This window comes from Penicillium cinerascens, assembly GCF_028974065.1.
Source record: "Penicillium cinerascens strain IBT 15544 chromosome Unknown contig_24_segment0_segment0, whole genome shotgun sequence".
Lineage (NCBI taxonomy): Eukaryota > Fungi > Ascomycota > Eurotiomycetes > Eurotiales > Aspergillaceae > Penicillium > Penicillium cinerascens.
The window spans coordinates 494,221-520,000 of NW_026695290.1; the positions used below are offsets into that span (position 1 = coordinate 494,221).

Consider the following 25,780-nt stretch of genomic DNA (forward strand, 5'->3'; position numbering starts at 1 on the left):
TATGTTGTTCTCTGGCCCACGCATCAACAAGGATTAAACCGCAACCCGGGCGATGTTCAAATATCAGCCGAGCCTCTTTGAAATCTGACCAATTTCTGCCGGGGAACCTTGCAAGAGGTATGCGACGTGATCGAATCTACCGCATCATCACTCTAAGCCCTGTGATCTCCGCCCTTGCCCCACATAAACAGTTATCAAAGAGCAGAGCTGTAGTTATTTCTGCCCTCTCGTTCCTTCATGAGATGGATTGAGCTGCTAAAACGCCCCTAATAGCCCGGTAATCTGTTGGGCCCTCACACAAGACCATCAGGAGGTATAGAATGCCTACAGCATCACAACAACCCCATAGAGAGAGGCGTTGACACTCATCATGGAATGCTTAAAGACGATAGCGATGTAGATATGGTCTATGGGGAATACCCGGACATACATTCAAGATTTGATACCCGATCGATCCATGGTTGCTGTTGGGCGCAAAGTAATCCAGAATGAGAATCGGGAAAGTCTCGACCCACATCAACACTTCTTTCGGAATGACAATACAATGTGCAATGCCAACACATACATTCATCAGTTCATCAATTGACCCGGACGATGCACTCCAATGCAAGACACTCTGCAAGCAAGAGTTGCAATGTGGCACGGCGTGGACTGGTCACAAACTCTCACCGTCCCCGCTTAATACCTCGAAAATGGGGCCGCCAGACCGCCAGAAGGGCTGGACGCAAGGCGCGAAGGATCGTCCGGCGAATCGCCAGCGCATGGCCCCTCGAAGGTCTCAATGACTGAACTCTGTCGAAACACGCGTGCGTTGCAATCCGGAACTGGACGGGCCTGGGTTGCCCTGCTGATTTGCTGCACTTCCATCGGCCCACACTATTGACACCAACTATTGAAAGGCTCCCGAGAACTTCCCGACTATCCTCTCTCCATCTCTCTTCGATTCCCGTGCGACACTAGTCAGACGGGAGTTATAGCAGACCTGAGGTAGCCGCCTGTGATCGGCAGGCATTCAAGGATCCTCCTTGCGACTCGTTCGTCCTTGGCTGCCGATCTGAGGGCCCCCGGCGCTTCTCATCTGCTTTAGATTGTCGGGGATTTGCTGTGTGACGAATTGCATGGCTCCGTTTGCCCAAGGGAGACGCCTCGGCCCCGTTTGAGCCCTCTGGTGACGCCAAGTTTGTTTCCGACCCCAGGGGCTGACGTTCCGTGCTCTTGAACCACTTGGGGTATACATACCTCTTATCAGCCCGGCTGAGGAATGTCAAGGGACGCGGGGGAGGCCCAACGCATCACATTTTGACCGTCCACGCTGTTCCAGTTCCTTTTCTTAGTTCCTTCGATTGCACAGGTCTCAAACCCTAGATTCCGCGTCTTCGAGGTACCGATATCATTGGAATTTGGCCCCTCCCTTGTGCCATGCCTCGGGCCCACGTACCGACGCTTTGAGGATCCGTCGCCATTACCAGCACAGTCCCCTTCTATGCCCTTCAACTTCTCTTCTGATGGGCATGGCCTGAAACTACAATCCTTTCTTCATGCGATGACCCGGATACTGCTTCGCTTCTCCGATCACCATGCCGCTCCAGAACCCATCTCATAGTCTACGAAGGAGGAGCAAGAGAGACGGAAGGAAAAGAACCTCGTCAACCGTTTCCACCATAAGCACACAGGCTGGTCCTGTCGAAATCATGAAAAATTTTGAAAGAGCCGGTTCTCCAACTGAACAGGCCAATGGGCCCAAAGAACCCGTGGAACCGCAGGCGGCTTCCGAATCATCACTGGATAAATCGGCAGACTCGGAGAAGAAGTCACCGAATGTTTTCGAATTTCTGGACGATGATGAATCGTCTTCGTCTTCAGATTCCTCCGATGACGATGAACCAGCACCTTCGGTCCGAACGCAAGCCGTGACAAAGATCCAGTCACCTCAGCCAAGGACTGCTCCCTTGCATTCGCTGCTATCAGAGACCAAGATCTCTCAACCTACAATTAAACATCAACCAACCGTGAAGTCTAGAAGCCCAAGCGACTCGCGCCCGCCCCCGGCGCCGGTTCCTCCTCCAGCCGAGAATCAATTGCAAATAGCGCGCAAACAATCGCATGCACGGAAGACATCCGCCGGGGTATACAAACCAGCAGATAACTCGCCTCCTCCCGGCAAACGCCAATTGCAGGTATCTCGGCCTGAGAACTACTACGCTTCACAAGATGCATCTGTCGTCCACCGGCCGCCACTCCCACCATCCCCACCGAGTAGTCCAGAAGATAGCCTTCACCGTGGCACGCCAACTAGACGAAGAGAATCGAGTGCCTCGCAGGTGTCATCGGGCTATGGGCTAGTCGCATCACACCTGACCCGCTCAGCTGCCCAAGAAAAGGCGGGGTTTCCACCACTGTACCGCCGCTTCGAGAGCGTGAACCACCGCGTGCTGCTCCATCTTCAAGATGAGATCTCCCAGATGGAGGAAGAGCTCCAGACGCTTGACGAGTACGAAGAGATGCACCGCGTTGCCACTGCTGAACAAGAAGGCACCAAACCTTTACCTGCTTCCCGCCGGATGGAAGTTCAGTCGCAGGCGTATTCCTCACTGCATTATCGACGCATGGATCTAATGGCTGCCCTGACCCATAAAACCGAGCAATATAGTGAGCCTCCTCATATTCTCGCATCGTTACAGAGTACCGTATCTCTAACCCACTACAGATAATGCCCTGAGCGCATACAGCAAGGTTCTCCAGACTCTTCCACGGGCCTCGGAAGATAACGTCCAAAACTACCGCTCCTGGATGAAAGAGCACAACCCCATCGCTGCCGCCGAGACCCGCTTCTTGGACCAAGATGCCGATCTCGTGTCTCTCACGCCCCGCCTGGCAGCCTCCGCTGCAGCAGCACCTGTGTACATGGCCATCGTCATCGCCTCCGGGGCCATCTTACTTCCGCTACTGGCTTTCAGCATGATCGCCGAGTTCTCAGGCCGACTCGTCGTCGTCACAGTTGTCGGCGGCGCAGCAGCGGCCATCGCAGCCAATTACTCTGCCGGCATTGACACTCTTGTTGATTCGCGTGATGGCTGGAGATGTGCCACATTGTATGTTTCACTTAACCTTACCGATCTGAGATGACTAACATAGATTCAGATACTTCGGCTTCATGACCGCCGCCGCTATGTTCATACCATAGCTCTTACGTAGAGCAACATGCCCAATTACGAATTTTTTTCCGTCACTTTCATATTTCATATCTTCTACCTTTCTTTTCTCTGCTGTGCGAATTATTTGCTACTTTGACACGATATTTCAAATCGGGCCTCGATCCATAGATAAGGCAACGATTTCAAAGTCTGCGCAAGAAAAAAAGCTCGCCAAAATTCTAGGAACGGGCGATGATACACATGGCGTTCACATCTTTTGGGGAATTGATAAAAACCAGGCAAATCTGGATTCTCGACTAGGTGGGATTACGGGCTGGGGGCGGATATACAGTGGGACTTGGATAGGGTGTATTACGGACAGTTTACGTTCTATTATTTTTGTCTGTACTATTTATGAGATGGTAATGAATTCCGGGACTGATTTACGACTTGAAGTATATCTACGGGTGTATTATGCTCATATTACATGACGGCCTGTATATTGATCTCTATCAAACCAAGAACGCCTGTCTACTATGGACTTCCAACGAGGACTAGGTAGGAAGAGCCTGAGAGATTCTAATCTACGAAGAAATAATTTGGATGTAAATGCAATCGAACGAAAGCAATCATTCTAAATGAGCCATGTAAACAAAGGACATAATGCCTCGCCATCGGCAGCCCGTACCACCCAGGCTAGACCCGCCTTGTAAAACCCATCCACACACGCCGATCGCTGTTTGGAAACACCGGAGAAAAGGAAATCACATGAATCCGCAGATATATGAGGACAAAGAGCATTCATTAGCAACACAGTGGGAAAGAATAGAATAATAGAAGATCGTGGGCAATGAAGCCACGGTTGAAGTAAATCAGCGCATCCGAGAGAGGTTGGTTTTTGCGGAAAAAAGGTGACAAAAACTTTTCAGACGGCATTGAAATCCATTTCACTCCGAAGCTGAAAAAAAAAGAAGCGAGGATGTCCTTCTATGAAGCGACGGGTGTGCCGTTCTGCCTGCTTCCTGGGGTCAGGCTGCCCTCCTGTGATTGGCGAGCTTCAAGAACCGGCTGTGGTGTCGAAGGACTCTGACGACTTTGTTGAGCAGCGAGTTGGGCCTTGTTGCGGTCCATCACCGCGGCTTGTTCAGCAGCACTGCGGGCGTAGGTTGCGGCGGCAGCGGTATTTGAGTAGCCACCCTGCGACGGAGTCTGGGTGCTGTACGGGTGTCGTTGGCCCGCGTTGGCATAAGGAGTGCGGCCTTGAGGGGTGGCATTGTATCCGGGTTGCCCAGGCCTTGGAGTGTAAGGCTGGGGAGACTGACTCTGCTGTGCAGAATAGCCGTTTTGCGCAGAGCGTTGGAACTGCGGCACATTGTTGGCCTGACCGTACTGCGAATTTCCTTGCGAATACTGCTGCGAGGTGTAGCCGGGACGTTGGGATGGAGTGCTCGGTGGGCGGCTTCCGGTATATCCAGGTGTAAATGAACCCGTGGCAGAGGGCCGGGGCGCACTCTGTGGCACTTGGAATCCTCCTTGTGGTTGCGAAACGCGAGAATTGGAAGCAAAGGCACGCTGATTATATGCGGTTTGGGGCGTCGAGAAACTGCTAGGTCGTGCCGCGGATGGAGTCGAGGTCCGATTGGCAGCGCTTGACGCAGCTGCCATCGCCTTAATCCGTTCTTGGTGCAATGTGTAGTCGTCCCTTTCCATGGTGCCACTGTAGTCTGGGTTCTCGATGAGGATCTTCTGGCTGACGTTCAGATCTGCCAGCTGATCACCGTCCAGTTTTGCGATAGCATATGGTGGCAGGCTACTGATGATCGCAATGAGTGTCGTTTTCAAGTGTTCGTAAACAGCCCTTTCAGCATCTGACGGGCTGTCCGGGGTGCCAAACTCTGGCGCAGGGGTCTCGTCCGACTCCTCCTTATCGCCTTCAGAAGGGTCGACGAGGTTGCGAATTCTCTGATATGAACTCAAGGTGTCCAGCATTTCAGAAATCTCCTGAAGCATCTCTTCAACTTCTCTGCTCTCCGGATCCTCTTTGCTTGGATATTCTTGTTCAAAGTCATACGAAAAGTCCTGAGAGTCGCAAGCTTTCATCATCTCCTCGAGAGTGGCATCGTCGAGATCACCGATGCTGCCCGGTTCCACAGAGGTAACTTCATCTTCTGAGCCTTGATATGGCAGGGAGAGAAGGGTACGCAAGCGCTTTGCGCCTCTTTTCTCCCACCACACCATATCCTTCGAGTCAACCTCTAGGACAGCACCGGAGCTGTCGAAAGAGGGTGCAAATGAAGAGTAGACTCCCTGGAGGAGGGACGAGTCATCGCCGGTCCAAAGGGCTGGATCCCCATGCTTCGGTCTGACGCTCCCCTCTGCATGGTTCTTTTCGACACGAGACCAGAATGCAGGTGACGATGTGACTCCACCGTATTGCAGCCACTGTCCAGATGGAAGCGGGGAAAGACAGTAGTTGTTGCGTTCGCCGAAAAATGATTTGGGATCAAAGACAGCATCGAATGGATCGATCCAGGAAACCGAGTTGCTTCGGTTACCATGTGTTCGTGGAGGCTCTAGTGGGGGAAATCCCGGGCGAGGGCCAAAAACCTCCCTGAATGTTCTCTTTGGAGGCGTTGTGGCGTTAAGATTATAAGGAACCACCTTGGAAGCCGCGATACCATTTGGCAAAGCACCCTCGCGGAGTTCCTCATGTACTTCAACGAACTTTGGCTCATCGGATCCAGAGGAAGGCAAAGGCACCTGAACCGACTTCTGCAGACTTGAAAACAGCTGCTTCGGATTCGACTGGCTTCCGCCAAACAATGTCAGAGCCTGTCTGTCCTCGCGAGCGCCAACGTTAGACACGGAACAATGAGCTTCGTCATCGGCCTCATCGTCCGATGCCTCAATCTTGACCTCTGGCTGGTTGACGAAGGATTGGCCGATTAAGCTGTTCATGTGCTTTTTGAAGGCTGCGATGCGGTTGACGACCTCAGTGAGAGGCGTGCCGTCAGATTTGGTGCTATTTGACTGGTTCTGGTTGCGTTCGATCACGGCGGCAGAGGCCCTTTCGATGTCGGCCAGGAACTCTTGCAGGGTACCGTAGCGGTCGGATTCAACCCGAGTTTGAACATTCGAGGTTTCCTGATCACTCGAAACCTTGGCGCGCTTCGCTCGGGGCTTTGCTCCGGAGGTTGGAAAGGGACAGGTGAGCAGTTGCAGTTCGGTGTCATGCCTACTAATTGTTAGTCACAGGATGGATGATGCAAAAATCATGAGCTACACTCACTTCAAAAGTAGGTCAACGAGGCTGCGCAAGTTCTCGTGAAGATTTGCCTTTTCGCGCGCCGCGGAGGCATTGGAATCTCCGCCTGACTTCTCGTCTGGGGCCGAACGCTTCCTTTTTCCAGGAGTCGCGACCACACCCGATTCCGGATGGGGCTCGCCATTTGTAGCGGGCATCGGCGTTGTGTCTCCGCCTTCGTCGGCGCTCATGGTGGGAAAGTCGCGACGATAAAGATGTTCACAGGGTTTCTTCCGACGCGATCCCCTCCCAAGCAAACGATGGCCCACAATGATTCTGAAACCGTCGAGGAATAGATTGGGAGGACGCGACCGAGAGGCAGAAGATCGATTGTCAATCGAGGTTGCGATGATCCGTAGTCGGTTCAGCGACTAGAGTTCGAGCAATCTTGATGGGGGAGGCTCGAGACAGGATCGAGAAAGGATGAGATCGCGACGAGGGGTCAACACAGGAATGTTCCACGTCAGCGGGGAAATAAATAAAGAAATTGAGAAATGAAATCAGGCGGACAATGTCATTGCCTGAAATTACTCCCAAGGAATAGATCAGACCAAAGCAGAAGGGGGCAAAGTAGAGAACCGCTCGAGACCAGAAATGCGCGCCTTCCCGAAAAGCGCAGCCCGTGACGATCCTCACGTGACCGCATCCGTTTTCTGCCCCGTTGCGCGCGCTTTTTGGTATTTACAGTCTTCTACATATCATTGAGCTCCGAACTGGAGCTGTGGCATTGGAAAAGGCATCTTCATGACAACATTCATGGATGTCATCCGCTCTCAATCATGCCCGAATCCTGTCGGGGGTACCTGTGAGAGCGGCGCATCTGCTCGGATCGTGTCGCAAGGAACATTATGACCGTGATATTCGATGCAGTGCTCTGCTTCAGAGTGCCTCCCGCAGCCCCCGACGTTTCTTTCGATCCAAAGCCTTTCTCAATCGTACCTCCGCAACACCCGTTTCCTCTGACAGTCAACATGAGAATCCTACGGGAGATATTCAACAATCAAAATCAAGATTGCAACCGAAACCGAAACCTACCCCCTCCGAATACCTTGCCAAAAGTCTTCAAAAATATGGCCATGCATTAGGATCTGGCGAACCATCGACGCGGGCTGTCGATCTGTCGTTCGTAAACCCCAATCGAAAGATCTCGAGAAACGTGCTTCGAAGACACCGGGGTCCAAGGAAAACATATGGCCGACCAGAGCGACGAGCTCTCCAAACAACCCTTGGTGAATACATTCGACTAGTGGATCCGTTTCCCTCGCGTACCACAAAAATTGACGATGTGGACGACTTGGACACTGTTCTTGCTGAAGTCTTTCGAACGGACAGCCAGCGGTTTCTTATCAAGCAAGGCTATGGTGTTGAGGATGTTGTTTCATGGGCATGGGTCATGAAGAGTCAGAACCATCACCAGGCGGTGTCCCGTATGTTTACATTGGAAGCCGACTCCAAAACAAATCGTGTTCCGATTTTCATTCCTCTTTTCCTCTCGAAGGAGCGGCATTTGGATGCTCAGTCTTTTCGATTACTCCTCATTTACTCTCTACATCTCATGAGTGGACAGCCATTGCCAGCTTTGGACGCCCTCCCAAGGATCCTGGAACCCCATTTAGACCCGTCGCCAGCAGAGTCTCGTCCCTCGATCGACCAAAGCACATGCATGATCCTGGTTGTCCGATTGATCCGACATGCTCGGCAGGTGTGGCCCGACGCATTACCCATCATCGCCCGCGCATTCTCTCGATTCCTGACGACTGTCCCGGATAATGAGGGCGGGCGCTCGGCTCTGGCCAAACACAAAGCTGATCGCTTTAAAACAGAGAAGTTTAACAGCTGCCTCTACTTACTTTCGCTCCCTACCAAAATCCATCCATTCCGATCATCATATATTCAACAGGAAGCGCAATTCGAGCTCCTCAGAGCTATGGCGACACATAGACCCGTCCTACCTCTTACTCGAAAGGGTTATCGAGCAGTCATTGCAGTTCAGCTTGCCCATAAGAAGACAAGTGAAGAGCGCCAGTCCGCCGAGTTGAAGGCACCCTCATGGCCGCCCTGGAAGGAAGAAAGACTGGGCATTGATGCCCAGCGGGGCAATGACGGCATGTTTAGTCGTGCAATGAACGTGCTTTCACAAATGAAAGAGGCCGGATATTCCCACCAGCTCTGGGAAGAAATGTCTTCTATTCTGGCTGGTTGGGATACCGATCGTAGTCCGACAGTCCAGACAAGAAGTCTGGTGCTTCAGACAGGGTCTTTGTCTCGTACGCGAGACGTGGATCCCAACCATTATGCCATTTGGGTTGCACGTATTCGCGCAACGAGGACTGTTCGAGAAGCATGGGCTTGCTTCTTGGCTTATCGGGACCAAGATCTTCCTCCCAAAGCTGCCATCTATGCTGTGATGGCCGAGAAGTTGATTTACCGTGAGAAAGCAATCAGGAGAGGGTCTGACCACATAAGCTCTGCTCTTCCAGGCGATGGCCGTGAAGTTCATCCCGAGCCGGCTTCTGCTCGAGACATCATTTATGTGCAAACAGAGCCACCGAATTCGGAGGAGTTCCTTGATCAGATGCTCTCGGAGGGAATCCGCCCATCTGGGAGATTCCTGGCCTTACTTCTCCAGTCGGCTTCTACCTTCCGCTTGGGTCTGAAATATCTGAAATACAGTGACTTGACAGACGATCAGATCACGGCTCTGTGTTCTGCATTATACCAATCAGAAAAAACAGCACAGCACGTGAAACAAGCGCAAGATACCAAGGCTCTCCAAGAATTACCAGATTTTATCTTTGCGTCCTTCATCAAGCTCCTTTGCTCATCTTTCTTCATGACTGCCAGACATGTCGCCCCACACACTCCCATGCTCTACCATTTTCCAGTTCTCATGGGAGACAAGCAACGCCTTGAACGCATGTCCGATCTTTCTGACTTCAGAGAAGATTTGGGGGAAACGTGTCATCCAAAGGCTTTGTGGCATGCTGTCCAACTGATCAAGTTGCGACAGCCGGCCTGTCATGAGGCCTGGTCCCATGTTCTCAATATCTTGAGTCAAAAATCAACATCCCGACGATCATGGAGTCGAAGTTGCCTGGGCTCGGGAACCCAGAGAAATCAAGATCTCTACCGGATCCTTGTATGGCAAGAGGTTATTGAGGTCTTGAGATGGATGAAAGTTCGAAATGTTCAACCTGGTCTAAAAAACTTCCAATTTCTCTGCATGGCATTCAGTAGAGCAGTTGACGCTGCAATGCATCATGCTGGCCTTGTCGAGGAAGCATCACAGCTTATACAGAGATCCAGCCATTCTCGAATCTCCGACGCACAGGAAACTTTCGACACCATGGTCGCAAATGGACTCGAGCTTCTAAAGTCACAATTCGACTGCCTTGTTCTTCCAGGGTCGCAAACGTCGGAGCTAGCAGAGCGGAGTATATTTACTACGGACTCGGAGGTTCATGTGCTTGCTGGGCTGCATGTCCCGTCCTATGCGACGCTACATAGCTTCGTGCGAGTTCTGGGGCTCGTCGGAGACGACGAAGGCTTATTACATCTGTTACAGTGGATGAGCCGATCAGCCGCTCGATTAAACGAAATTGCGGACGAGGAATTGAACGGCGAAAGAATGAAGCATCAGACCCTTACAGCGATCCGAGTATTCCTGGAGAAGCTGCATTGTCGGTCTCCGGGCCATGTTCGGGTAGCATCGGATCCCCAGGTGCAAGAGGCATACGATCTCATTAGCCAGACAACGGGCTGGGAATGGCCTAGTGATGCGGATGTTGAAAGATATCTTGATTAAGATGTACAGAAAGTGTATTTTTAGTTGCAATATGAATGTGATACCCCCAACATGGAACTCTGTTCGGCAAACGTCGGCTGTGGAGCTCTCCCCACACCTCAAAAGCTCCGACCCAACTTTCAACTTCATCCGATTTCTTCAAGACACAGTCCCCAGATAGCCGTCTTCGAAGCCTCCAAAGTCCCATATTGCAACTCTACCTGCGATCGATACTACCCGATCCATTGAATTGACCCGGGTGATGGCCACCATCATGTCGCCGCGGCTAATCCGCCGCACACCTCTCTCCCGCTTCGCGCGCCCGACCATGGCCTCCACGATGACCTCCACCCGGGTGTTCGTGTCGCGACTCAGTACCAGCGCCGAGGAAGACGTCATCTTGACCCAGCAGATTCCGGCCCCAGGATCCGGACATGTGCGCGTTCTGCAACTGAACCGGCCCCAAGCCCGCAATGCGATCTCGCGCCACCTGCTCGACACCCTCGCCAAGCATGTGAGAACTATCGCCGCGGAGGAAGGCAATGGACCCACCAGAGCGGTTGTCTTGTCCAGCAACGTTGACGCAGCATTCTGCGCCGGCGCAGATCTGAAAGAGCGCGCCAAAATGACCCACCGCCAGTGAGCTTCCCTTCTTCCTATCCAAAACTTGTTGTCATCCTGCTAACCCGACGTGACAACTCAACAGAACAGAAGAGTTCCTTATGGACCTCCGTAACACCTTCAAAGAACTCGCTTCTCTCAAAGTCCCCACCATCTCCGCCATTTCCTCCATGGCCCTGGGCGGCGGACTCGAGCTCGCCCTATGCACCCACCTTCGCGTTTTCGGCTCGTCCTGCACTGTCGGCCTGCCGGAAACTCGGCTAGCTATTATCCCGGGTGCGGGTGGCACTTACCGTCTGCCAGCGCTGATCGGGCCTACTCGTGCGCGCGATCTCATCCTCACCGGGCGCCGGGTACACGGCCCCGAGGCCTATTTCCTAGGCCTGTGTGATCGATTGGTTGAGGTTGTTCCCGAGGAGGGTGCGGAGGAGGGTGTAGCTCGCGAGAAGGTGCTGCGGGAGAGTATCAAGTTGGCGTTGGATATCTGCGAGGGCGGGCCCATCGCCTTAAAACAGGCCCTTCTGGCTGTTCAGGGATCTCCCTTGGGTGAAGTGGCCGAGAACCAGGCTTATGAAGGTGTCATTGAGACCGAGGATCGGTACGAGGCGCTGCGCGCCTTTACCGAGAAGCGGAAGCCTGTATTCCGGGGACGGTAGACGAGAGATGGGTTCTATTCTCTCGATTTCTAAAAATGGAGCCGGGAGGTCTGGGTTTACCATGTTTTTTTTTTTTTTTTTCAAATTTGTTTTTATTTAGGCAATCCGTGGTGTAGCCCGTCAGTGTATATCCGCCTCGGCATTTGTGTTGAACCTTGACCGTATCGGGGTAGCCTGGCAGTACAAAACCTTGGAAAGATACTTGTTTTCTATAGCACTTGGCTGATGGAGTACACATGGGGTGATATCAACACAAAGTGAGATCAACATATCAATCAGATCCTGCGGCTTTTGAACAATTCAGATACATTCTTGCCATCTAGAGTAGGCAGCCAAAAAGGTTCCTAGGATAGCAGGACATGCCCCGGAACAAGAAAGTTGTCCTCGGACATAGCCTCATGATAGTGACGAAACAATATTTGGCAGGTGCAGAATCGTGGCTATTTCTAGTCTCAGGCTATTCCGGGTGGTTATCCCACAGAATGACTGTAGATCCGGTCGATCGAAATCGAACCGTGGATCTTGCGCCAACGAGCTTGTGTGGGACGTGTCGATCACGCGTTGAGGCCGGCGTGACTACAAGTCTTGTTTTGCGGGTGCTCATGCACCCCAACTCATGCACACTGCGTCCCGGAAGATCACCGCCGCTTCACCTTCATCGTCCTATTTGTCCGTCGAGAAATCACACCAGCACTTTTTTTTAGGTTCCCCCGATACGTTCACGCCCTTTATGCCTTGTGAGGCGTCTATTTGAGACCCGCTTATACTTCTCACACGCCGTTTCACCGGAGATGACTCACGGCCAGGCGCCCAGATTTCCCCGGGCAACAATCCCGGGCGTATTTTGACCTGGGTTCCTGCAGCTGGGATCGTGTTCCGTGGCGCATTTATATCCTAGTTGCTCAGCCCGTGGATCGGGGCGTCAAGGAGAGACCCCGGTTCAAGCAATCTGCAAGCGGGCCGGCGGCTCCACTCGACCCTGAATCGCAGTCATCTGCGTGGGTCAGGGGAACAACGCCCGTCACCTGCAGCCTGCATCGTGTCTCGTATAAAAGGCCTTTCGGTGCCTTTGATTTGCCCCTCCGCATTTACAAATTGAAAGAAATGGCCTTTGCATGATCTCTGAACATGTCTGAACCTCGACCCGTCAAGCCTTTTGGCTTGTCTCAGGTCTACGTTCCCCGCGGTGACCCCACGGTGGATATTGTTTTTGTTCATGGTCTCAACGGCCACCCTCACGACTCTTGGACCAGCAAGCCCAGCAAAACTGAGAAGGGCGGCTGTTTCTGGCCCGTTGATCTACTGCCAGAGATTCTTGCCCCACTACGTCCTCGCATCTTGACCTATGGCTATAATGCAAGCGTCGCTGCCTTCACCGATGGCGCGTCGCGCGACTCGATCGTTAGCCATGCAGAGACACTGGCGTCCAATCTTGCTGCCAACCGAAATGTACGTGGTTTTTTCCCGATCGTGACTTTCTTTCCCTAAACTGACACTTTTTGTCCACAGTTGCGAAACTGCTCCGAGCGCCCGATCATCTTCGTCTGCCACTCACTGGGTGGCTTGGTCGTCAAGCGCGCCATAATCTACAGCCGAAGCTTATCCAGTGAGAAGACTGAACACCTGCGCTCCGTCTACGTGTCGACATTCGGCATCCTGTTTCTCGGTACACCGCATAACGGCTCCGACATTGCGAAATGGGGCTTGTTGTTGCAGAACATCTGTACTGCCGTTCTCCCCAAAAAGGTTATGGAGGGCTCATCGCAGCTCGTGCAGGCCCTGCGAAAGGATAACGAGACATTACAGCATATCAACAGTCTGTTCGCTGATATCATGGGTCGCTTTCACATCTACCTGTTCCATGAAACTCGGTCGACCGATATGCGAGGGACGCGTGAGATCATTGTCGACGAGGCATCCGCAGCGCCATACCTTGAAGGTGTCGAGCGAATGGGCATCGAGGCGGACCACAGCCACATGTGCAAGTTTGACGACGAGAATGCTCCTGGCTATGAAGTAGTCGCCGAGGCCATCCTCCGATACTCGCGCCAGGCTCCCTCTATCATTGCAGATCGCTGGGTTGAAGAATACAAGTCTCGCCTGCTGGAGAAGAAGGCCAAGGCTCGGGAAATTTACGACGGTAAGTCATATTCTCCAGCTGAGGTGACACGACTGACCATTGCAGGTAGAGTAGATGATACCGTGGAACGCAGCATGCCGGAGTCGATCACGCCTGGTAGGGCTTCACACCTTCTACCTTCTCCGGAAGAATCAGTTACTTTGAAGGAATATGAGATTGAGGAGCCCTCTGTTTGATTTTGCGCTTTTTTTTTATTAGCGATTTTTGATTGCGCGAAGAGAAATCATTGTTCCCCGCAAATGATTGTTACGACCCTCCCTGCTCCCTGCTCCGATTTACGGATATCTCGCTTGATGTTCCCCGTGAAGTGACCCTTGACGTTCATCTTGAAGTCTTCCTCGATGACCCATCTTTGGGGTCTTCCGACATCTTTCTGGGCATCTTCATTCGACCACCATGCTCTTGAATATTTCCCCGATCATATTATCGTGCGTTCTCACTTTATGATTCTACATTTATGTACTTAGCTTGCATTGCGTTATTTTCAGGGTGGCTCCCGTCTTTTCCCTCAATCTAACTGATATCATCCAAATTGCTCCCACTTCCCAAGTCAGGCATTTGCTGACTCTCTTTTTTCCAATAGGCAACTCTGTGGCGACTCTACCAAGAGTGCCCCTTACCGACGGCGGCCGTAAGTCATCAGTATCTGACATGGGCAGCTCGCAAATTTCCCATAGAGAACCACCCCTTTTCGTCACACCCCCTGGTTTTCATCCGAATGCGACATTTTATGACATGACAAAAGAGCTGGAGGTGCTACACAGCCGCTTAGTTAAGGCTCGAGCCCGCGCAGACCGGACGATGGCCGTTCTAATCTCTGGTGTCCCGGGATCTGGCAAGACCCACCTGGCCCGACAGTACGTCTTTACACAGCGCGAGAGCTTCCCTGGTGGAATATTCTGGATCGATGCAAAGTCCCGAGAGTCGTCATATAAATGTTTCTGGGAAATCGCACAAGCAGCCGCGCTAGTTGACCTCCAGGAGGCCCATGATCCTGAGTATCAAAAGTCCCAGTCCTATGTGAACTCTGTCCGAAACTGGCTTCAGACACGCCATGAGTGGCTGCTGGTATTTGATGGAATTTCCTTTGACCACGATGATGATATCAATGAGTTCCGACCTTTTCTCCCGTGGAACAAGAGGTGCAGTATCATCTATACCTCGATCGATGCGACGTTACGGAAGAAGCAACGTCTATTTGAGCCGTACTGCCTCTCGATGCCTCGCATGCGAGTTGAAAATGCTTGCAAACTGCTGTTCAAGGACCTCGGAATTAAAAGGCCCACGGAAGAGCAGGTTCACAAGGCCACTGAACTGGTTACGTACTACGAGTGCTTACCACTCGCCATTCATGCAATCGGCCATCGTCTCAACGCGACGGGCAAGCCAATTGAGAAATACCGCGTGAAGTACCAAGTGACAGACAAGAAACTCGCTGAACCATTCCTGGGCATCATGAATGATCTCTTCCGCTTGAACCACCGACAGGCTTTGAATCTGATCAATCTGCTCTCGTTTCTTGGTCACCATGTTCCTGTAGGCCTGCTCAATCTCGGAAAGGCCGCGATGCTTGCCGAAAACGCGGAAATACTGTCGAGTGCCCAGATAGGAGAGGATCCGGACCTCGACACCACCCTGGGAACACTTATCCACTATGGATTGGTTGAGCGGACTCTCGATAATCATTCCTCGTCCATCCAGAATCTCTCTGGGCATCAGTCGAGTGATGACACGGGCATTGACACAACGCCTACACCTGGCATCCCAGGATTGACCGAGTCTCTGATTGAGAGCAGCGCCGGGGGCTTCTTCTCAATTTACCGCAGCTCAGTTGTTGACGTAGTCAAAATGCATAGTGTGGTGCAGCGATTCTGCCGAGATGAACTCAGGATCAAAGACGAAGAGTACAAGGACGCCTTGAATAAGAATGACCCTGGATTCTACGACTCGTGGTTGATCGTTGCAACGCGGTTCCTCTGCAAGTCCTACGAGACTGCAAAAGACAAGATGGCACATTTCCACGACTGCGGTATTGTCCGCGATTACAGAGAATACGAGACCCATGCCTCAAGCCTAGCTGAGCTATTTCCGAAGAAATCAGCAATGAGCTCACATCCTCCTGTTCTTCGAGAGGCGCGTGAGTACCTGCGACAACTGATGAAAAGCATCAGCAATGAGATAGACCGCATGTCCCCAAGCTCTTCTCAGGAGGCTCTTCGCAACCAAAAGTCCGTTTTTGATCGATCAAGCAGCTCATCGTCATCATTCCCTGAATCATCTGCTGATGAGGGCCTTTCACGCCAATCCACTTGGAATTGGACAGACTCAGGGTCTGCTCGTGCAGAATCGCCCGAGGAAATAATGGCGCCTCCTCGTTTCAAACTGGATTTGTTCCCTCCTCATATTTTTAGACAGGCTGGCTATGAGTCAGAAGACGGCTACGAAACAGACGGAGAAGCAAAACAGGCACCTCGAATTTCCCCGGCACTTTCGCAGATAAGCCAGGATACGGAGAAGCCGTCTCCGAAAACACAAAGTCCTCCTGTTCCATCTGATTACAAGGACTGGCAGGTGGTTGACCGACATTCTAAATCGCGGCCGCCAAAGGACAGAATAAAACGCACCAAACGTATTCATCGCTTGCGTGGTACCAAACCGGCCACTCCGTTGGTCAAAGTCTCGCCGATCCAGGGACGAGGCTCTTCAAGTCGAGTATCTTCGGAATCACAGGGAAGCTCTTCGATATTGGCTTCGGCGGCCGAGAAAGCATTGGCAGCCGTTCGGCGATACAGCAATGACAATGGCAACGGCCAAGCCGCTGAAAATCCGAACGTCTCTGCAACTCCTGCCCCTGTTAGTAAAGAAAATATACCAACTTATGCGAGCGTGGCAGCTCGACGCATGCTCGAGGCAGAGCTTCCGACAAGACGACCGGCGCCCATGTCTCCTTTACGAGGTCCGGAACCAGCTCCCGGGTTGCAGATGAAACCATCTGCGGAATCACTCAATGGCCAGATAGGCTATCAATTTGCGTCTCCGCTCGCTCATGAGGTGACAACTTATGAACTGATGTCTGAACCGTTGGCTCGATCGACATACAGTGAGCCCGGAGGTGACTTACTCGGTCAAAAGCTACTCCAGGTGGAGCTCCAAACTGCGCCAGGGTCCCGGCTGGACTCTCGCCGTTCCTCGCTTGCCCACATATACGATCCTGTGCAAGAAATATCTGCTAGCACACCTTCGCTGATGCCATATCACCCCGCCGCGCGGGAACTGTCTGCCAGTACTCCCACTATTCTCCCTTATCCACCACCGCCACTACCTTACGACGAAGATATCAGTATCACAGTGTCAAGTCCAAGAAGGTCAAGTTCAAGACCGGCAGATGCGGCCTTCCTATCTTCATCTTCTAGGCCACCTCCTGTGCTCCATCCATCTGCCATCATGCCCGGAGCCCAGCCTCTCCAAGTTACCCTCTCTGATGGCCCACTCCAACGAGCTCCCGATCCTCCGGGTCCTGAGTCCCTCACTCGCAATTCTTCTGGATTCTCACACCACTCCTGGGCTACAGAGCCGGTCCGTTACCCACCGCGGTTCTCACCCATTCCAAGCTTTCAACAGCCGGGCGAGATAACACGCAGCGCCGCCCCGGCAATTCTATCGCAATTCCAGATGACTCAACAACCGATAGCTCAATCACAGATAGTCCAATCGCAGACACTCTCCGGTACTAGCAGTTGGCCAGGTGGTTCTATCTCAGACAGCGCCCTTCAATCCGATGTACTTTATCCACATATCCCTCCATCGCACCCGAGACTGGGCTCAGTGGACGAGCGACTGAGGGAGATGAGTCTAGCGTGGAACCCTGAAGTTGAGCCTGCGCAAATTCTTCAGTTCGGAGGGCATCGTGTCGATGTCCGAGATGCGCGCCAGCGACTGCATGAGTCTGTCAGGCTCCAGACCCCTCGCCATGTTCCTACCTATCAGCTTTACCACCCGAACATATCTGGACCCCTGATCCATGATGGAAGCCATATCTATGCGACAGCGCCAGCTCCGCCCCTAGACATATATGGCAAGCGGCCACGGAGTGGTAGCTCGCCGACCAGACCTGAGTATGACGGGCTCGGGGTTCGTTTTTCATCAGTTTGACTCTGATCAAATTTTTCTTTATATTTGTGTTTAAAGTTGTATTAGCATACGGGAGAGCCGGTGTAGTGCCTTTTTGTTTTCTGCGATTCTCATTTGTTATCATCAGCAGCAGGATTTGCATGTCCGGTGTCGTTACAGAGTGGGCATCTTGCTCGTGGAGTTTAAGCCATCATCGAGGTTAATATCGTCATGATAGACACCTAGCGGACACTGTTTTTGTGGGTGGTTTTTGTTTGCATTCATGCGATGTTATGCATATGCATCTATAAGGGCGTCAACTTGTCTTTATATTGTTGTTTTTCTCGCTCTCGTGAAGTTTTTTGTCATCTCACCGGATAAACTCGATATACCCTATACTAGACGGCGGGGAACACTTTCCGATCCTTTTCTATACCTGTTAAATCTGCTCTTGACACATTCAAAACCGTTCCTTCTGAAGTAACTTCTATACCCACCAGGCGGCCGTGAACACCGAGCTTGAACTATGCTACGCGCTATTGGAACATTAATCTGAAGAGACATTGACAAAATGAAAGAGTCTGTTGTTTGCTTGTATGGCACCGGGGATATCTAAAACACCGCACGTTGGAAGTAGATTCGACACCCTGGACTGTATAGACGCCGAGGTGTTTCCATGTTGCCTAAACGGGATCTGCGGTTCTGCCGGGCCACCCGTTCGTCGATTGCCGCGGTGGATCCCACTCCCCCGACTTACGACTTACGACTTGTGACCTTGGGAGAGCTGTCTTGCTGTGTCCCCTGCAAGCTTCCCACGATCATACCAGCACCCGAGCCGCGCCCAACCTCCCTCGTTCCCGACACCGCTTTGCTCCTTCGCATCTCGACCAGTCCAGTCACCAAGTTCTCCAGACCGAAGGGACCGTGCGGAGAGGGGGCGCGATCTCCGTTAATACCTCATTGCCTGCTCCTGGAGTACCTTCTTTCGCTCTGCTCTCACGCCTGCTCAAACGACCGTTTCCGCTGATCATCCCCTTACCCCGGATTTTGGAAGGGTGCCACAATAAGCCACACGACCAGCTCCGACAATCGAGACATTGAGCTTACAAACGGAATCCCAGCCTGCAATCTATAAAGTTAGAGGTCTGACTGACCTCAAGTACCACCACCAGCTCCACTGAGCAGTAATTATTGCCTTGATCACCGGACAACACCACAGACCGGAGACATGGCGTGGTACTCCATCCTCCCGCCGCAGCTCATCCAGTTCGAGAGCTGGGCAGTGCGGATCTTCGTACGTCTCCTTTGCACAACAGTGATCTCCGTTCCCTTTTCTCTAACACCCGCTCTCCAAACAGGTCTTCCTCGGCCTCATAACCATCATCCCGTGGGCCGCACTCATTGTCTTCGATGCCAGCCTCTGGCTCTACCGAATAGTCATCTGGGAATTCCCATGGATTGGCGGACGCGCACGTGGTCAACAGCGCCCCCGCGCACCGAGCTTGAACGAACGACTGGATGGACAACGACGATCTTTCGGACTAGGCACCGTGGAGACCGACGGCGAAGGCGAGGGCGGACGATCGCGCGGCGGGTCGATGGATAGAACCGCAGAGAAGGAGAATGTGGCCCTTGCTAGAGATGAGCGAGTGCATTCCGGCAATGAAGACGTGAAACGCAGGGCCGGACGAGCTTGAACTATGCGGAATGGTGTCTACGGTTTCATTATTTGCGTGATTGCCGGTCTGGTATTGTGTTTGGTTTGTGTCATGGCGTTTATGGTGTTAACTTGATCTGCCGGGTGATACCCGTGTTCGGCAGACTTTGTAGGGCATAGGTCCTATGCATTATTCGGGGACTCAGCTGTCATATGTTCTAATGTGAATATTTCTATGATTCTTATAGTCCACGACTGATACGACGTCTGCAAATCGGCCGAAGCCGTCGAAAGTCGAGAGGTAGATGTGCCTTTATCAAAAAAATCCCTGCGGAGTCTGTGCGGAGTACATGTTGGGCTAATACCAATAGACAAGACGTACAAAGACCGTTGATACTACGCAAGGAATTACTTCAGCAGTATCATGATATCGTGATCGCCAATGAGGACTGCAGTGCAATGACAGATGTGCTCATCCGCGCCGCTGTTAACTATACATGACATTTACTAATTCTGTCAAAGAAAGTTTGCTTCATAAAGTTGCGATCGGGATATACATAGGACTGTTCTCTATCTCGCCAAAAGTGCTTTAGTGCAAACGCTCCATGACCTTGAGCAGGTCAGTCGACACACCCATAGCAGTGACCTCGCCACCAGCACCAGCACCCTGCACGATAACGGGGTTGGCACCGTACCGCTTGGTGTAGAAACTGATGATGTTGTCACTGCCCTTCAGGCCAGCAATGGCACTGTCCTTGTCAAAGTACTGCAGACCGACCTTGACGGCCTTGCTCGCAACGTCGATGCTGCCTACATAACGGACGACCTTGCCCTCCTTCTCGGCCGCATCCTTGATGTTCGCCATCTGGGCATCAAACTCCGGCAAGCGGGTCATGAACTGCGAGATGCCATCCGCAGAGGATGGCAGCGAAGCGAGCTCGGCGGGGATGAGGGACTCGATGGGGAAAGAATCCGGGCGAGAGACTTCGAGACCAGCCAGGCGGGCCAGGATGGTGAGCTTGCGCGCGACATCCATGCCGTTGAGGTCATCACGGGGATCAGGCTCGGTGTAGCCCAACTCCTTGGCCTGGGTGACGACGGCACTCCACTGGGCGTTTGAGGAGCCCGAAGCGGGAGCAAATGTGTTGAAGAGGAAAGAAAGAGTACCGGAGAAGACACCCTCGATGCGGGTTACCTTATCGCCGGTAGCGACCAGGTCCTTCAGAGTGGACAGGACGGGCAAGCCAGCGCCGACAGTGCTCTCGTGGTAGACAAGAGCCTTGCCTTGAGCGGCCGAGGAGAAGATCTCCTTCCACAGAGAAAGGTCATCGGAGAAACCCTTCTTGTTGGGGGTCACGACAGAAATACCCTTCTTCAAGAATGTGGGGTACGACCGGGCCAGGTTGATATCGGAGGTATTGTCGACCAGAATAGCACGTCCAGGAGCCGAGGCGAGGTATGTGGCCATCTCCTCGGCGGGCAGAGCGCCGGTCTTGTTCAAAGAGGGAGTCGCCGACGCGGTGGCCCAATCGCCGGGGGGATCGCCGGCGAATAGGCCGGTGCCGGAGCGAGGAGAGTCTGCGAGGAGCGGGCGAGAAGGACGAGCTTAGGAGCATTTGGGAGATGAGCGAGCTGGGAGAGGAATGCGGTACCAACACCGCCGACGCCTGAATAGAAATGTTAACATCTCGCTGGAAACATCTTTTTGAGATAAGAATACTCACCAACGACGCCGAGATAGATAGGGTTGGCAGACATGGTGAAGAGCCAATGGGTTCAGTTGGTTCAAGACAGGACAAGATCACGCTCAATTGAATGGCGCAAGTATAAAACGGAGGACGACGAGTCGGGAAATGCAAAGATTAAAATCGAGTCAATCACCGAGCTCGTCATCTCGTGGGGTCCGCGGGGCAGCCCAGCGCTGACTCAGGTACGGCCGGTTGCGGCCATCGGAATCCCGACTTAGTACTCTCTACTCTACTAGATAATGCAGTCAAAAACTAGTTGAAAAGTATCCAGAAAGCATTAAAACCTGCACCTAGATCGAATAATTCCCAATCTTAAGTCATGATGTCCACCATTTTACAGCCGTAGATCATCCGAGTCAATTTTCGCCAGCAAAGCCAGGCACCGATTCTTATCTCCTATCGCAATCGCAATCAACGCCGACTTTCACTTCGCGCCCGTCGCAAGTTTCCAGAGCTACACTTACTATACTATGGCTTCAGATCAGTCTTCCCTCTACGGGAAACGCCGTGAGAAATCATCAAAAACACAAGGCCTCCCATCTTCCTCCACCCTCTCCTTCACCAGTCAACTATCCTCCCTCATCTCGCAGAACTCCAACTCCTCAACCCAGGGTCGCCAACGACCATCCAAGAACCCTAAATCCGACATCTTCGGCAAACAAAACAAAGGTGCCCAGAAGCGCGCAGCTGCAGATCTTCAAGAGGATGACCACCATGTCTCCAAGCAAGTCCATCAACGAAGCCAGGACATCGGAGGCATCGACGACGTCACGCTGGGTCGGTCCAAGCGCCGCATGGAGGAGAAGGTGCGCCAGTACGAGGATATGAAGAAGGGACTCTATCTTGCAGGCAACAGCAGTGATGAAGATGAGACACCGAGCGGATCCAACCGCCCAGAGGACTACTTGTCGCGGTTGCGTCGCAAGGAGAAAGAGGGGCTCGTGGATTTCGATCGCAAATGGGCAAATGAGGAACGCAAAAGAGAAGAGGCCCTTGAAAACTCCCAGGAAGAAGATGATGATGATGATGACGACAATGCATCTATGATATCCTACGAGGACGAGTTAGGTCGCTCCCGCCGCGGCACCCGAGCCGAGGCTGCCCAAGCTGTGCGCGCCAAAGAGGAAGAGGAACGAGGCCACTCGATGCAAGAACGATGGCGACCAAACAGGCCGGAGAATTTGATCTACGGCGAGGCTGTCCAATCGGAGGCATTCAATCCGGACGCAAATATCGCATCGCATATGGCTAATCTTGCCGCTCGTCGGGACCGGTCAGCCACACCACCGGATCAGAGACACTACGATGCCGATGCCGAAGTGCGAAATCGCGGAACGGGATTCTATGCCTTTTCACGTGATGAAACGGAGCGGCAGAAGCAAATGGACGAGCTGAAACGGGCTCGAGAGGAGACGCAGCGCCAGCGGGACCGATTGTCGGCCAGGGCCGCGGAGCACCAGGCTACTATTGATGACCGGCGGCGGCAGGTCCAGGAGCTGCGGAGTAAGAGGCTGGCTGTGCGGTTCTTGGGTGGATTTCCCGATACAAAGGCAACAAGCACATAAGGAAAGGGTTTTAGTCTTGTATGTTTAGCGATATAGCATTTTGGGAACGGTTACAGTTAAAGCGAGTTATGGATTTCCTTAAATTTTCACTCTTGAAATAGAACTCTGTAATCACAAGGCAATGTTCCCACGTCGTTGCCTTGTGTTGACCTTAGACTAGAGGTTCATCCCAAGCCCAAATCCCACTTGAATAATATGTAATGAAATAGAGTAACGAGCTAGAAATCGAGGACCGTCCCCAATTATATTACACTGCTTAGCACGGCGCAGAAGTGGCAATGAGATGCGAGATAGTTCTATAGCGTGCTTAGAGGTGGCTTGTTCCAAAAAAAAAAAAAAAAAAACCCCCAAAAAAACAGGACGGCCAAGGAAAGAAAGACATCATAAAAACTTCAGAACCCAGGAAGACTGGTCTCAAGATGCTCCGATGGATCTTCTTGTATCTTCCAAAGTTAATTTGAATTTAGGCATTAGACAATAGTACGATCCGATCGCGCTAGGCGCCTCAAATTTACATAGACTGCACAGCCTCAACTTAGGGCCGGAGTATAGGCAACACCATTGTCATTTGTTGAGTATTGCGTTAGTGGGGAGTCCATATAACCTAGGATATGTCCTCAGGCATTTCTCCTCTTCTTTCTTTCCTTTCTCTTGCCTACTGAGATGACTGTTCGCCTTGGCCTATTCCGAACCTTGATATGTGGGGAGACGAACCCTGGTTCGAGAGTGGGGAACCATGGACTTGTGTCAAAACAATCCCATGCCCTGCTTCAATCCCCGGAGATAGGGTATGCCAGCTGAGCAAGGGTCTTACCTTATGGATTTACCCCATCTACCAGGGCAAGATAGCCACACCACCCAGAATCTGGGTGAAATGATCACACCCCCACCTTGCACAACTCGCCCCGCCATTCGCGCGCGACCACGTCAAACGCAAGGGAGAAGAGCCGCAATCTGCACGTGAGAAATCCGCCGATTTGTGTGTTCGCACTTCTCGTGTTTCCTTCATCATTCGAATGGCTTGACCTGATGGACCTGCGCTTATCTGCCGATGAGTGCGAAGATGCGGCGGCCGGCTTCAGCACCTTCCGTGCCCCTCTTCCCGAGCACGCGACGGAGGTGACCGCTCTTATGTCCGATTTCTATGCCCTCAGCTCAACGCTAGGCAGCCTGGACGACACGATCAAAGATCCTCGCTATCGCCGCAATTGGCCTCTCGTTCAAGGTGATCTGGAATTGGTGCGCTTTAGTCTGAAGTACACTATCGAGGATATTTTGGATTTCTTTGGCCGTCTCGACGGCGGCAAAGCCACTCAGGCCGGCTACAAGCGTGTCTGGCTGGACTTGTCCCGTTTCTTCTGGGACGAGTCGCAGTATTCCCTTGGAACACGTTTGGCACAGTATAAGACGTTTCTGCGGGAGATTAGTGATTTGATGAGAGAGTAAGATCAGCCGTCTCCGGGATGATCATATACTGACTCGTATAAAGCCGTGCTCACGACTTGCCACTTATCGCGGGGTACCGCAGCGGGATCAAGACACTCATGACTTCCCAAGAGAAGCGTGTTGCAGCGCGCTTCGCGCGCATGTCTCTGGGTCGCAATCTATCTTCGGGTGGTAGCACCGATCCTCCAAGTCCGGTCAGCGACCGTCGGCCACGCCGTCGCTCCTTTGAGCGTCCTCGGCCGCACCGGTCTCCTCAATCACCTCTATCACCTCAATCGCCTATATCCGGCACATTCTCTGACGTCCCTCCATCTGCACCGGATGCGCCGGACGCGCCAAGCTCCATATTGACAGGGTCTACATCCGCGACCACGGCCACCAGCCAATCCAACACTTCAGAAGCCGTTCAGTACCATTGGATCAGAGAAGCATTTTCCAATTATGACTCGGAGACTCCAATTCCGAATACTCCAGACAAGGCAGGTTGCTTTGGGGAGCCCCAGTCTGGAATTAAGCAGTTGCTCAAAGAACAGGGATTCGAGCAGCTTCTTCAACTGTAAGCTGGGTGCAAACTTGACTATATTATAGTGCTGATTATCGGACAGCGCGTTCAACGACTCTTCCAATATGACTATATACTTCTTCCTGCGGGACAGTGATCATCGCGTGCGAATTGTTATCAAAACTCCCCACCGAAGCAGACCCAGCGAGTACTTCTGCTTACCCCTCAACATGCTGGAAATTATCCGACAAGGTTCCTCTCTTCAACTGTGTCGAAGACGGCATGGCGGAACCCAACTTGTTTTATGGGCGACTCTGAAATTCACAACGATTGAGAGTAGGTATCTCACATTGTTCGAGACCAAGTCATATCTAACCAGGTCATCAGGCATGGTTGTATTCTTCTGCACATTCTTGGCCCTCCGCTCCCAAGACTCGGGCCGACCCGTTGATAATATCCGGGACTATGAAATGGAAGATGAAGAAGAACTCTTTGGCGGGTGAGTCTGATTTAAAATCCCTTCGTCCACCCTGTAATTGACATATCTAGCCAAATCCTCGACAACAACTACCGACACGCCCTACGCATCTACCACGATACGGTATCCGGAGCCATAAGACTGCAAGCGTCTGTCCACCTGAGCGACATGGACCGGTAAGCTCTATTCTCCCCCCTCACGTTGGATCGGAATCTCATATCAGCAGAACTCCCGTCTGGACCGCGTTCGTGACGCCGCACCTCGGCCGGCGTGGATGGCTTCGCCGTCTGGACCACCGCACGGTACTGGTGCGCGAGTTGAGACCTACCATTCTCATGTCGGCGGAGGATTACAACCCACCCGTGACACCTCGTGGAGAGCATATTTTAAAATTTGCTTCGCGCAGCGGTGAGTGTTGTTCTGGCTTACATCCTCAATCTTTGTGCTAATGAATCTGAATAGATGCCGACGAGTTCCTGGGTGCGATGGAGGATGCAGCATTGACGCTCATTACTTAGGACATGAAGGACAAGACGGGTGCACTAGGCCTTTATGAATCATGATTTATGCTGGTAATGATTGGCATGACGAATAAAAGTTGGATTGGTTTTTTTTAATGATTTACATGATGCCGT

General features: G+C 52.3%; 10 protein-coding genes across 10 annotated transcripts; 8 read left to right on the top strand and 2 right to left on the bottom strand.

The window, feature by feature from the left end:
- Positions 1 to 1,577: 1,577 nt before the first annotated feature.
- On the top strand, positions 1,578 to 3,184 carry N7498_003267 (uncharacterized protein; the record flags this gene model as incomplete). The annotated part of the gene is made up of 3 exons (XM_058450329.1): positions 1,578 to 2,649; positions 2,708 to 3,092; positions 3,142 to 3,184. 3 exons carry the CDS (start codon positions 1,578 to 1,580, stop codon positions 3,182 to 3,184), a joined length of 1,500 nt encoding a protein of 499 aa, XP_058309791.1.
- Positions 3,185 to 4,121: 937 nt separating this feature from the next.
- Positions 4,122 to 6,629, bottom strand: N7498_003268 (uncharacterized protein; the record flags this gene model as incomplete). Its single annotated transcript, XM_058450330.1, has 2 exons — positions 4,122 to 6,369; positions 6,424 to 6,629. The coding sequence occupies 2 exons, from the start codon at positions 6,627 to 6,629 to the stop codon at positions 4,122 to 4,124; spliced, it is 2,454 nt and encodes an 817-aa protein (XP_058309792.1).
- Positions 6,630 to 7,198: 569 nt separating this feature from the next.
- N7498_003269 (uncharacterized protein) lies at positions 7,199 to 10,243 on the top strand (the record flags this gene model as incomplete). The annotated part of the gene is made up of 1 exon (XM_058450331.1): positions 7,199 to 10,243. One exon carries the CDS (start codon positions 7,199 to 7,201, stop codon positions 10,241 to 10,243), a length of 3,045 nt encoding a protein of 1,014 aa, XP_058309793.1.
- Positions 10,244 to 10,454: 211 nt separating this feature from the next.
- On the top strand, positions 10,455 to 11,499 carry N7498_003270 (putative mitochondrial methylglutaconyl-CoA hydratase (Auh); the record flags this gene model as incomplete). Its single annotated transcript, XM_058450332.1, has 2 exons — positions 10,455 to 10,861; positions 10,929 to 11,499. Exons 1-2 carry the CDS (start codon positions 10,485 to 10,487, stop codon positions 11,497 to 11,499), a joined length of 948 nt encoding a protein of 315 aa, XP_058309794.1. The 5' UTR covers positions 10,455 to 10,484.
- Positions 11,500 to 12,627: 1,128 nt separating this feature from the next.
- N7498_003271 (esterase/lipase family protein) lies at positions 12,628 to 13,815 on the top strand (the record flags this gene model as incomplete). The annotated part of the gene is made up of 3 exons (XM_058450333.1): positions 12,628 to 12,948; positions 13,009 to 13,639; positions 13,685 to 13,815. The coding sequence occupies 3 exons, from the start codon at positions 12,628 to 12,630 to the stop codon at positions 13,813 to 13,815; spliced, it is 1,083 nt and encodes a 360-aa protein (XP_058309795.1).
- Positions 13,816 to 14,290: 475 nt separating this feature from the next.
- N7498_003272 (uncharacterized protein) lies at positions 14,291 to 17,791 on the top strand (the record flags this gene model as incomplete). The annotated part of the gene is made up of 1 exon (XM_058450334.1): positions 14,291 to 17,791. The coding sequence occupies one exon, from the start codon at positions 14,291 to 14,293 to the stop codon at positions 17,789 to 17,791; it is 3,501 nt and encodes a 1,166-aa protein (XP_058309796.1).
- A 1,186-nt stretch (positions 17,792 to 18,977) lies between these two features.
- Positions 18,978 to 19,446, top strand: N7498_003273 (uncharacterized protein; the record flags this gene model as incomplete). Its single annotated transcript, XM_058450335.1, has 2 exons — positions 18,978 to 19,043; positions 19,108 to 19,446. The coding sequence occupies 2 exons, from the start codon at positions 18,978 to 18,980 to the stop codon at positions 19,444 to 19,446; spliced, it is 405 nt and encodes a 134-aa protein (XP_058309797.1).
- A 549-nt stretch (positions 19,447 to 19,995) lies between these two features.
- N7498_003274 (homoserine dehydrogenase) lies at positions 19,996 to 21,164 on the bottom strand (the record flags this gene model as incomplete). Its single annotated transcript, XM_058450336.1, has 3 exons — positions 19,996 to 21,011; positions 21,059 to 21,073; positions 21,131 to 21,164. 3 exons carry the CDS (start codon positions 21,162 to 21,164, stop codon positions 19,996 to 19,998), a joined length of 1,065 nt encoding a protein of 354 aa, XP_058309798.1.
- A 460-nt stretch (positions 21,165 to 21,624) lies between these two features.
- N7498_003275 (CCDC174 family protein) lies at positions 21,625 to 22,719 on the top strand (the record flags this gene model as incomplete). The annotated part of the gene is made up of 1 exon (XM_058450337.1): positions 21,625 to 22,719. The coding sequence occupies one exon, from the start codon at positions 21,625 to 21,627 to the stop codon at positions 22,717 to 22,719; it is 1,095 nt and encodes a 364-aa protein (XP_058309799.1).
- Positions 22,720 to 23,564: 845 nt separating this feature from the next.
- N7498_003276 (uncharacterized protein) lies at positions 23,565 to 25,663 on the top strand (the record flags this gene model as incomplete). Its single annotated transcript, XM_058450338.1, has 7 exons — positions 23,565 to 24,161; positions 24,209 to 24,721; positions 24,771 to 25,003; positions 25,055 to 25,166; positions 25,217 to 25,321; positions 25,372 to 25,553; positions 25,608 to 25,663. The coding sequence occupies exons 1-7, from the start codon at positions 23,749 to 23,751 to the stop codon at positions 25,661 to 25,663; spliced, it is 1,614 nt and encodes a 537-aa protein (XP_058309800.1). The 5' UTR covers positions 23,565 to 23,748.
- Between the last annotated feature and the right edge of the window lie 117 nt (positions 25,664 to 25,780).